The sequence below is a fragment of the Lepisosteus oculatus genome, chromosome 2 (genome assembly GCF_040954835.1).
Source record: "Lepisosteus oculatus isolate fLepOcu1 chromosome 2, fLepOcu1.hap2, whole genome shotgun sequence".
Taxonomy (NCBI): domain Eukaryota; kingdom Metazoa; phylum Chordata; class Actinopteri; order Semionotiformes; family Lepisosteidae; genus Lepisosteus; species Lepisosteus oculatus.
Window position 1 is genome coordinate 66,818,393 of NC_090697.1, and position 12,748 is coordinate 66,831,140.

General features: G+C 37.4%; 1 protein-coding gene across 5 annotated transcripts in view; it reads left to right on the forward strand.

Annotated features, from left to right (window-relative positions):
• bgnb (biglycan b) overlaps window positions 1–12,748 on the forward strand; it is a 51,034-nt gene that overhangs the window by 32,694 nt on the left and 5,592 nt on the right. For all 5 annotated transcript variants that reach the window (XM_015343000.2, XM_015343009.2, XM_006625612.3 and 2 more), the window contains 4 exons: window positions 8,161–8,273; window positions 9,959–10,169; window positions 11,950–12,060; window positions 12,356–12,449. In XM_015343000.2, coding sequence (XP_015198486.1) covers window positions 8,161–8,273; window positions 9,959–10,169; window positions 11,950–12,060; window positions 12,356–12,449 — 529 coding nt within the window. The remainder of the gene's footprint in view (window positions 1–8,160; window positions 8,274–9,958; window positions 10,170–11,949; window positions 12,061–12,355; window positions 12,450–12,748) is intronic.

The window sequence follows — 12,748 nt, forward strand, 5'->3', positions numbered from 1 at the left end:
CTCGGCCCATTCACTTCTGAGGTGTTTTTGGATTTACTTGTTTTTTGGCTGAGGTAAATTATCATGGCATGCCAAACAATAGTTAGAAGCAGAAACAACCAGACAGTCCCAAGAGAATATGTAATAAGTAAAAACTGCACTTGAGTGAAAAACTCCAAAGATTTTGAAAGGGGGTGGTTAAAACCACAAGAGAGCAGGGAAATGCAGGACAGTAACCCTTAGTCCAGAAACCATAAGTAAACAAGAAAACGCTTTCAAAGAGTTTAAATTAATCAGGCTTGTAACCTATGGCATTCTTCAAGGTGCTGTTTATTTTGGATGAGGAGAGCCCTCCCTCATTTCCCATCACTGGTCTGTTCTGGATTAGTATTATCCCTTCAATGTGCTCGGCCCCCTCACTTCGCAGGCTGGAATGATCCGTATTCTGCATAACGGTTAGCTGAGTCTCCAACAAATACAACTTCTGAGGCCCTCTGACGATACCACACAGCTGTACTTAGAATGAACACTTGCTGGTTTGCCGTCTTCAAAGAAAAGGATATTCCAAGAAATAATTCCAAAAAACCCAGCCTTTGGGGGCACCCTGCCTGTTCTAACGTTTGCTGCACACTTTAAGTTTGTAAGTACTGTGCATTGATCCCTTTATTGAACTATTTTTTTTTTTAATTGTGCATTTCTTAACATTTTTCTGAACTCAATACATGGTTTCAGAAATCCTCAGTGGCAAGTGTAAAACTGTTCAATGTTTACTGAGCAGAATGTCAGGCAGGCATCACCCTTTTAGCATGGATTTCTACAGCTGTCCAAACAAGTGTTAAATCAGTCGTTTTTATCTCTTAGCACTGAGGATGTGTGTCAGTGTTAAGGTACTGGAGTGCTCTGCTGGTGAGCTGAGTGCCATTCTAATTATTCTCTCACCCTGCACAATTACAGTAATAATGTCATCTGTCGTGTCCTAAATGGGTGACTGTTCGTAATGGAACTACTATGGATTAATTAAAGAAGGGGCCCAGTTGTGCTCCTTATAGCCAGGGTTTGAGTAGCCAGTGCTCTTGTCCTGCATGTCTTTGAGGGATGGGGGTAGAATGGAAAAAGCATTCCAGATTCCCCACAATTCCACATAGCACACGTTGTAATAATGGAAACGTCTTTGTTTTATGTGGCAGATTTCCAAAACAACCCCTCTCCCCAATCTCTGTAAAAATGCAAAAAATGTAAAATTGGGTTCAAATTTGATTATCATATTACACAAACAATCAGAGGTTAAGAAAGCTAATGTGTTCAACCTGGAAGAGGGAATTCATTGAGGAAATATGACTCGGATATTTAAACCCATAGAGGAATATGCAGAATTCAACCCCAGTCTCCATCCCCATCAAGTAAACCAAAGTACAACCAGAGGAGACCCATGTAAAAAAACCTTTTACTTCTTACAGAAGTTGTCTCACTGTGATCTTTCAGAAAGCATCTTGATGCGGTCCTTCTACTAATATGACACTTCACTCAAAATGTGCTAGAAATAGTTACAAATGAAAGAAGGGCACTTAGACCTCTGTTCTTATTAATATGTATTTTCACATAATAGGACAACAGGTATATGTTATTACTATCTCAAAACAAGGAGAGATAAATAAAAAGACATTGAAAAAACAACCGCAAATTAAATAGCATGAAAAGGAAACAACAGACACAGACAGTCCACTTGTGCTCTGCCCTGGTCACTCCTGTGAAAGGACAAATTGAATTTTGACTCATCATTGTGTTGTAAATGTTGATTGCTTTGATGCATCTACATTCACTATGTATTGGTGTATCAATAGCGGCTGTGTATCTGTTGCATTTGAAATTGTCCTGATGTGGTCAAAGATCTTTGGTTTTCAGGTACATTTTGCTCAGTGCAATGTTACAAGTAAGGGCTCTGCTGCTTTTATCTGTCACTGCAAATGCATAGATCACTATTCTCTCAGGACATGCAATTGTAAGATGAGGTAGAGAACCCATCAGCTACACAGGTTTAAAGAATATAAGAGTGTAAGAAAGATCTTGTTCAAGGATCTTGAAGGATCCCTGAGAGTTGACTTTTAAAACATGCACAGATATTTTTAAACCCCCTTCATCCTTGTGTGTAAAAGAATGACTGATGTGTACTGCCCATTTGATTCCAAATGTGCTTATTCTCAATTTGTAACCCTAAATTTTAATTCTGAACACAAAGAATCCATTAAGCTGCCTTTTTGTTGGTAACCACTGCTGAGCACTTTGAACACTTAAAATGATCTTTTCCCGTAAAGACAAAACAGGTTTTACACAAACCTGTGTGTGACATTCCTAGGAGTTGTTACCTTACTTCTGTTTTTTTCAGCTCTTTACCGGCCAGCAATATTCTTTTTGTGCAACAAGGCAAAGTCGTTTGTTGATCATTTCTTTGTATGTCGATGACAAGAACCTGCCAGACCATTACGAGAGCTTCACTCTCGGTTCCACGTTGCACACCATGGTGAGGGTAAGAGCCTGTGCTACGTGGATAGCTGTAATTACAGAGGAGAGCCTAGAGGAAAAAATATCCAAGTGAATTACCCTACATTTCTTCAAATTACAGCCTGTGCCTTCCCAAAGCGCACACATCCTAGGCACCAGCAATCTCAAAAGTATGAGCCTTTATTATTTTTTAACAATATTCATTTAACTGGCTGCATATTGGCAGACGGTGCTGGCAGTTTAAAGTGATATTATTGATTAACTTGGTGTTATATGCATTAATGGGCCTGTGCATCCATCACATCCAGGGTAGTGGTAACTGGGAGCTTGAGATTTTATGGTTAGATGACTCCAATCAACACTAACCCACACCTTCTGTCTTTGTAGTGAACCAGACTTTCTCCAAGGGGACAGTTTTTACCACTGGCTCTGTATGGCATCTTCTTCCACTTCAAACAAATCCAACCTTATCTTGTAATGGCAGGCTTCCCATCCACAAACCTCCTGCTGCATTATTGAAAAATAAACAAAGAACAGATGTGGAATCAAAGTATTTACAGATTTGCAGGTGTCATAAGGGACTCCTTTATTTACCCTGTATATAAAGTGCTGAAGAATCTTTCCTATTGGATACCTGAAGGAGTCCTCCAGGGTGCTTACAGAAATCTACAGTATGTGGATGCTGGTTCCAAAATCCTGATGTTATTTTTTTCTCAAGAATCCCACAGTATTTGTTTTTATGTGGGATGCTTTTCTAATTTTAAATTATGATCTTAAAATGATTTTTGCTGGAAACAGAGAGCCAGTACAAAGACTCCAACGCAGCACAGATGCGATGGAGGGACTGGGAACTAGCCCAAACCCTTGCTGTAGCATTCTGACTAAGCTGAATTAAGAAAATAAAAATAGAGAATGAGGAAACCAAATTATTTCACTTGTCTAACCTAGCAAGAATCCAGTATCAAGGGAGGAAATGTTTGTTGCTGTATTCAATGCACACTCTCTCTAACTATTTTTGTGTGTGCTCCAATTTTCTATTTTTTTTCTTGGTTTTATGTCCAATGTTAGTTCAAAATTTGTTCCAAAAATATACTACAGATTATATAGAGTTTAGGATAAATAATGTTTGGTTTTGTCTACCGTATTAGAATAGAGGATGCCATAGGAGTATATAGATGTTCTAAAGATAGTTACAAAGGGCAGTAACTAGATTTATTCCCGGTCTGGGAAGCGAATGCCATACTCAATTTAGAGGGGACTGAAGTTTTTTTTTTTATCCTAAAACAGAAAAGATTATGCAGGGACTTTCAGGTATTCAAAATCCTGAAAGGCACTGACCAAGTCCTCTCTGGGAGCTACTTTAAGATCAGGACACTACAAAAGCAGGGAGGCACGAGAAGAAATGTAAGTTTAGAAGCATTGAGGACCAAAAACAGAAGACCATTATTTTGCATGGGATTGTAGGACTCAAGAACCACCTTAACAATCATGTAGTTGACGTTAACTTCGTGGGGGTCCTATAAGAAACAAATCGAATTCTTCGCTCAATGTTATTAGCAATCAAACACACAAGATTAACCATGCATTCTTATGCATTCTGTCTATTGAAAGTGTAAGAACGGTACAGATCTTACAGATCCAAAACCCACCCTAGTCTATTAGCTTGTCACTAATTCTGATTGTGACCTTAGCATAATGTTGAACTTCTGGGCATTGTACAATCACAAGCCTGAACCTTCCTTATAGTTTGACAGCAGGACCTCTTTTGAAGAAACAGTCACCTTGGAGAAGCAAACGAACATTACAAACGTTATCATGAAAACAAACATTTCCTTGTGGAAACAATAAGCAAACTAATGTTTAAAAGCCACAGCTTCCGTTGCTGGGTGTAATAGTGAGTTAATGCCTTGCTTCACGCAGACAGACAGGACATACAGTTAACATCAAAGCATGCTGGTTTATTTTTATAGGACTTTCTCTCTGTCACTCTGTATTTTTGTTACATTAGTTTACAAGGAAAAAGCAACATCACGTCTTGGCTGAGTGCTTAACCCTTTATGGGAAAACTTGAACAAATCATAGAATAACACGAATGTACTCTTTTTTAATGTTTGTTTAATATTTAACGTTTTGCAATAATCTTGTGTTTATTACTAAACCTTTTCATACTGAAAAAGCAGGAAAACAAGCAAATTGTTTTTAGCACTAGGTTGATTGAACTTCAATAAATAATAACATGTTAGATTTGGGGTTTAAAAAGCCACTTATAAATATTGTATTAATTACATATGTTGATAAAATATGAACAGATGGATACATGTGAAATGGAACTTTTAAAACGATTAGTTGAATCTCCGTAATAATCCTTACTGACCATACCCTGAAACTTCATCCTAGGGTTAAAAGCAAATGGTAACTTGTTCCATCTGTAACATTTTAGAATTGTAATAGATTGCTCATTATCCTTTTATAAAGCTTACGTTTGCAGCCACTAAAATAAGGAGTGACCATAAAACCAACAGTAAGAGCTGTTAAATATTTTATTAACAGCAAGTACAGGTAAAACTACAGGAAAAACAGACTTTTAGTTTCTTAAACAGCAGCTTTTTGGATTCAACCAATAATGCTTATAATGGTTTCATACCACCTAAAAGGACTTTTCACAGTCTTGTTTCAGTAAGCATGTCAGTAGGCAACAGAAAATCAATAGTAGTAGAGTATTTTTTTAACAAAGCTAGGAACAGAGAAATACAGAATCCTTATTTTCAAAATACTCATTTTGTAGGACTGTAAATAGTTACACTAAACCTGAAAACATGGAAAACGTTACACAGCTTCAAAGCAAAACTTCTCTTAACTACAGTAAGTCTCATTTAAAAAAATGTATGTCAAATTTGAAGATGAGACATCAGTCTTAATAAGAAAAATGCATGTACAGTAAAATATCACATAAGTCAATAACGTATAACTAGTTAAGGAAGTCATAGAGAAGATACATTTAATTATTTATTGTGCTCTGCATACAGCAACTCTTTTTTTCAATTTTTTCTAGAAAATTCTAAATAAGTAAATATGTCAATGTTATTCTGTTACTGAGCTGCATTTAATGCAAGGAGACATTTAAATCTGCTTGGTGATGAATTAGGTCAAACTGGAAAATAATTGATTTTGTTCTGATCTCTCTTTGTTTTGATTGCCTAAGATAGGAAAAAAAATAAACACTTGTCCATCTAAAACAGAAACACTTCCTATGCAGGAACCTGAACCATTGAACTGGGATGTCCTGCTCAAAATTCTTCACACCAGCCTTGAAGAACACTGTTCTCAAGCAGGCAAGAGTTTTGCTGACGTACAAGTTTTGCCACCTTTCTGATTGGGTGCATTTGGAAACATCTGTGAAACATACGGCAGATTATTTAACAAGTCAACTAGAGGATGTCTAACATTGCTCCCACTAACAGACCTCCATGATCAGTGGAGACTGATTGATGTTGTAACAGGCAAAACCAAAGAAATGTTGTGGACGCATATGTCTTGTATGCCACCCACTGATTTGCAAGACACTTCATTTTTCTGCAAAGAACAATGCCACTTCTATAGTTGACAAAGATTTTGGGGGAGAGAAAAACAAGACCATTCCATATGAAGTGTATAACAAGTGTTCAAAGCATGCTTTGTTGGGTTAGAAACATTTTTTTCCCTCAGAAAGTCGAATGACACATGGACATGTAAATATATATTTATGTTTGTCAAAACAAACTACATGAAAATAGACGGAAACAGAATTACTTGAAAGAGTCTTCGTCCAACAATTTTATTGGCATGAAGATGATGAAGACACACATGTTAATGTGTGTGCGTATCTTCCACTCAATGAAGACCTCCCCACGTTTATACCACAAAATAGTCACTAGTCACTGCATCTTGGATATGTACTGTACAGTAAACAGGACTCGAGGTCTTCTATAATTATCTCCTGGCTTTCGTTGTGTTTACACCTCAATGCCTCCTGGTTTGTTAGGGAAATGCTGAAGTCATTGTCCATATACTGTAGCCATTCCTCAAAACAAGCAAATAATAGCCACAAAATATCAATTAAGACACTTTTCTGAATCGCAACCAAGGGGTTGTCTGTATATTAATTGTTTATACTTATATAGCACCTCCACCACCACCAATGTGCAGCATCCATCTGGATGATACAACGGCAGCCATAGTGCACCAGAACACTCACCAGGATTGGTAAGGGCCAATGGGAAATTTGGCCAGGATACAACCCTATTTTTTTTTAGAAACACCCTGGGATTTTTAATGACCACAGAGAGTCAGGACCTCAGTTTTACATATCATCCGAAGGACAGCACCTGTTTACAGTATAGTGTCCCCATCACTATACTAGGACATTAGAACCCACATGGACCACAGGGTGAGCGCCCCCTCCTGGCCCCACCAACACCTCTTCCAGCAGCAACCTTAGTTTTTCCCAGGAGGTCTCCCATCCAGGTACTGACCAGGCTCACGCCTGCTTAGCTTCAGTGGGTTACCAGTTGTGAGTTGCAAGGTGATATGGCTGCTGGCTATATTGTGATTCTCTTGTATCTAGAAACATTTAGGTTTGCTGTACTCCGTTTCCATCAAAACCGATTTGTTTGTATTCATGGAAAAATAATCAAATGGAAAAATAAAGTAGAAATAATATTACTTCTTATTTTAAACAGAGAAGAAACACATATTCTTTGAGAAGTTTCTATTAGCTGGTTGAAGGATACAATGTGTGACTGTTACTTTATACTGACTTTGGAATTATTCAAGTATTTCAAGGAAGTTAAATGAGGCCAAGCAACCTCAGAGTGTATGTTTAAACAGTGCTTGTGTGGGGTAGCAAAAAATCAAGTCCTCTGCATTTTTGTACAATGGGATACAAATTAAAGCAAAAAACAGTTTTGTGACATTTCATTTTTTTTTAGATTCTTTTTATGGGTTCTGTATTTAATCTCGTTCATTTTATGGAGATTATGTCTAGTGTTGGCCAACTAATGAACACATCAAGCAAAGAAAAGGCTGAATGAGATGCAATGACAATATTAAAATGGATCAGTGTAGTACTGCTCTACCGCACCATCTGCAGTTTATTTACTCTGCTGTGGAAGAAAGATTTGGCCACTCCAGGCAAAAGCTTTCTCTTTCCGTTTAAAATAATGGAAGCTACAGAAAAATCCTGAGAACACAACAGTGGGAGACATACAGTAATGTTAAAAAACATTCTGCAGAGCCCTGTTTTATTAAGATAAGTATGCCCAATAGTAGTTTAGGCACTACCATGCAGCAGGCAAACTGTAAGTAGTAAACAATTTCTGTAAAGACGACCATGCTGTCAAACATGGATGGATTGTGATTCTTGTTTTATGTTTGGTGTTTTGTTGCAGTTCTTGGATCTCTAACCCACTGCTTCTTTATAAAATGGATCTCTACAAATATAGACTAGGTTTGGGCATCCTTATACCTGTCATCAAGGTCAACCTTTGGAATGGTGTATTCAGAAAGTCATTTTTGGTTAAAAATCAGAATTCTTCTGGAGTGTAGGGATTTGATCTTTTTAACAATGTGAAGTCAGTATGGATTGCTTCAGTATTTTGCCATGAAGGCAATGATAACTTCTGCTTTTCTTCTGTTTCGCCGCAGGAATGACAGCTATTCCAAAGGACATTCCAAAAGATACTGCTTTACTTGACCTCCAAAACAACAAGATCACTGAGATCAAAGAGAATGACCTCAAAGGACTGCACAACCTCTATGTAAGGCACACTGTTATAAACTTGAGTTTTGCATATCTCCTGTGACTTTTACTTTGTAATTTATTTCCAAAATACAGACAGGGGCTGTCTTAACAAGAAACCCGAAGAACAGATCAGGAGCTTCTGTCAGTGTTTCATTAAGGTTTCTTATTGTTAATCCTCATGCTAAAGGACCAAAATCAAATTAAACAAAACCTCACACACATCAATTACTCTAATTGTGCTTTTATGCCAGATTCAGTGGAAAAAAATATAATGTAGTTATGAAAACATAATGTTTTCATGAGTTTGAATCATATACTGCATAGGACTCCATTACTTTTAAACTGTATTTTTAAGCAGTTTGCATTGCTAAGGAAACAGTAGCTCAAGGTTCTGGAGTTTCATGAAACGCATTTTATCGTCTCTGGTCACCTACCAGCAAAGGTGGGCTGTAGTGGGTGCTATCTCTTGAGAGCATAATACTACTTACGTATATCAGTGTATGCCCTTTCTAAACATACTGTAGTTGGGGGAAAATCCCCATATATTCCAACTTAAAAACTCAAAAGTCTAATCTTTTGAGTTTTTATCAAAATGATAGGAATAAAAATTAAACGAAAACCACACTAAATTAAAGAAGGAAAAAATACAAGTTATTTAAGTTACCCATTACCATGAAAGTGATTATATACAGTACCCACAGTATAGTAAGTTGCATGACTTGAATGAACTCAGTCAAAATGAGTATATGGCCCTGAGTTCAGATAAAGATTTCATACACAAGATTTACAGTATGCTGGAGCTGTGTCCAACACAATATTTAGTCTGGCCTGTTTAAGAATGAAATGGGGGGAAAAAAAACTGGGATTATGCATCTTAAATGCTAGACTTTGGCAGGGCTTTATGAAGCACAAGTGTGTACAATATCTGCTTTCTTCAAAGTTTTATTTCTGGTAGCTGTTTTGGATCTCTTTCAGTCCTTTCTCCTTGTTATTATTTCCAGCAGAAACATCCTTTCTTCCCACTGCCAAGGTGTACATAACAAAATAACACAAGGATCAATATGAATAGGCCAACATAAACACATTATGGGCTGTGCACATTATAATTAGCAAGAATTCCCATTAGTTTCATTCCATTGAAAATTAGTTTTTATACTCACAGTAATAAACAATAATTGTTTGTTGAATATAAGGAATGGCACCATGATGCCATAGGACACAAGGCCAAACCATATCTAAAGTATGTAGATATTGTTTTGTTTGAATACTTGTTCTGAAAGGGGTATAAGGGTGCACAAGTGGGTTACACCTGCCCACAGTGCCGAACATATATCCAATACATAAAACATCTTCCAGAATGGAGATGACCCAGGTGTACATTAAATAAATATTTATTCCTGTACAGTATAAAGTATGAGAACAAACTGGGTTTTGCTAATAATGCAATTAATTATACGAAAGGATCAGCTCCCACCAGGTTGTTTCTTACCACACTGTTTCAATACTGTAGTAATATGCTGTATTAGAGGCTATAAAATCATTTGCAACCCCTCATCTGAGGTGTTAACATAAAGGGATCATTGTCCTATTAGGATTTCCAGGTAATTTCAAGTGAAGGTTACATATATTTTTAGTTGCTTAGGTCAAGAGCCTCCACTATGCAAATATGAAGAAAAATAATCTAGTGTGATGTGTTCTCAGGCTCTGGTCCTGATCAACAATAAGATTTCCAAGGTCCACCCCAAGGCCTTTTCCACCCTGAAGCGCCTTCAGAAGCTCTACTTCTCCAAGAACCAGCTGACAGAGATCCCCACCGGCCTGCCATCTTCCCTGGTGGAGCTCCGCATCCATGAAAACCAGATCAAGAAAATCCCTTCGGGAGCATTCAGTGGCTTGAACATGAACTGCATTGGTGAGTCCCTCCAATGGCTGGGATACCTCCATAATCTTCTCATAAGATTTCAAGCCCTTACATTAATTTTCTCATTTTGTCTTCTCAAATTGGCCCATTAACCAATAACACAAGCAGTTACCCTGACAGGCATTGATGACGTCTCAGACACCCGAGTCTCTTGACCCAGGATAAGAGCTGTGTGAAATTAGTACACAGTTATTTAGGCTGTGTATTTCTGCGGGAAGGAACATAACATCAACTTAATAGAAGTTTTGAGTCTAACATTTATGCAGTGGCAAATAACCTTTGAGTTTAGAATTTGTAACTGTTGGGCAGTATGAGGTTTTCTGTTCTGTGCAGTCCCTGCAGTCCTATCTGTGACACAGCAGTTTGTCCAAGTTTGCAGCACATTAAAAACCTTCAGGCACTTATTATGAGACAAAAGTGAACCACAAGTAGCAGTTTAAAACGTTATTTTAAACTTAGCTTACCATAAACTAAAATAACACCACTATCACATGTTAATTATCAGCAGTCATAATAATAAGTAAAAAACTGTTGATACATCACAAAATAATCAGTAATATATTGCTTTCGAACAGACGTGCATTAGTTGTTTGTTTCAACCAAGAGTTCACTTCAGATCTTATAATTACTTCTAGCTAAGCCTGGTATGTTTCAAACCAATCTTTTATTTGCTATGGTGCCCTTCTTAACAGTTTACCACAGAGTGCTTTACAGAATGACAGAGTGGTTGACAATAACAATAACAATAACAGTAGAACACATGGCCACGGAGAAAAGGAAAACTCCCGGCAGGAGAAAAGAAACCCCTGGGGGTCCCAGACCTGATGATTCTTTATCTCCACGACATGAGTTAGTGATAAGTTAGTATTCGATAATTATTTTGATTATTTTGAGGTACAGTATATTTTTGCTGCTCACTGAAGTAAATTAAAATGTTAATTATCATTAATGATAAGAATGAATAAGAATAAGACAAGAAAGCTCTTGACTGTCCAAAGCATGTTCCTTTATTAATACACAGTATCTCAATATCTTTTAAAACCAGTAAAATTCATTAGAGACACATTTATTTTAATAATAAATACACTCACAATAAGCAATGAATCAGTATTTCCTTTCTCTAAGTGGAGATGCTTCCTAATCAATGTTTGGACCAGTGAAGTCATTAGTATGTGTCAAAGTCATATTAAATAAAACAATTCAGGTGGGTAGCTGCGTCGGCATGCGTAAGCTGCAAAAGAATGAGTAATAAGTGTATTCCATGCTGGAAAGAGAAGAAAAAAAACACAACGAAACAAAATGTTGTGTTTTCTTCTCTTTTCAGCTTGGAATAAACCTATTACTTGTTCCTTTAAATAAAACAATTATGTATATAACCTCGTCTTAGGTTTTTAGTTTCATAGCACCAAGCCTACTTATGACTTATGAATTTCTCTCTTATTTCAAATTCTAGAATAAAGTGTTTTTGTACTAAGAAAGCCATTTTGACAATTATTCATTATGTGGGTCTATAATGGAAGATACAGCTCATTCCACTGTCTTGTTTCAAATCATTAGGATGCACACCTTGTCCAGATTTTTCTGTCCTGCGTAGCATGTTATTTCTTCATCATACAATTTCAGAGGTTACATTTTTGATCCAGGAAGGCTGAATAACCGGGACAGTCATTCTAGCAGTGGAACAGCAAACAGTATTTAAATACTCCATTTGCAGTTTTTTGTTAACTGGTGGAATGGCAGTCCCTTTGGTGAAAACTGTTTCCCCGTGCAGAAATGGGACAGAACCCTCTGCAGAACGGTGGTTTTGAACCTGGAGCCTTCAAAGGACTGAAACTGAACTACCTTCGCATCTCTGAGGCCAAACTGACTGGGGTGCCCAAAGGTAATAATTTCGTGATTAGAGTATCTTTTGAAAAGAGAAAAAAGAAATATCCATGGAACACTGGAGTTTGCTGACTGAGCTCACTATTTGAATGTACTCCGTCTGGACTGTAGATTGACACAAATGGCCACATTGCTCTGCTTAATGCTCAGAACGTTTTAACTTCTTCCCACTTGCATTATCCTTTGTTTGAACTGCATTTCGTATCAGAGGTGATTATTTGTCCCACCGAGCTGTGCAAATGCTGTCTCCCTGTGTCCCTGTGTCACTATGGCTGTCTCCCTGTGTCTCTCAGATCTGCCTGAAAACCTGCACGAGCTGTACCTTGATCACAATCAGATCCAGGCCATCGAACTGGAGGACCTCAACCGCTACAAAACCCTCTACAGGTACAGCTAATACTGCAACACAGCCATGTACTGTAGAGCCATAGTATAAGTGCCCTACAGTGCCCCTGTAGTTTTACTTGGTTCTGCATGTATAATCAAAGCAATGAAACAGAAAATTCCCAGAATTTATTTTTTTTTAAATGTATTTTGTTGATAGATTCAATGTGCCACTCAAGCCACTCAGTAGTTGTGTTACAGTAGATACTAATGCATGCAACAGAGGGAAAAAATACTGTACTGTAAGTGGAGTGTTTTTGGTGTGACTCACTAAGCTGAAGGAAATTTTTCCTAAAGGTGGG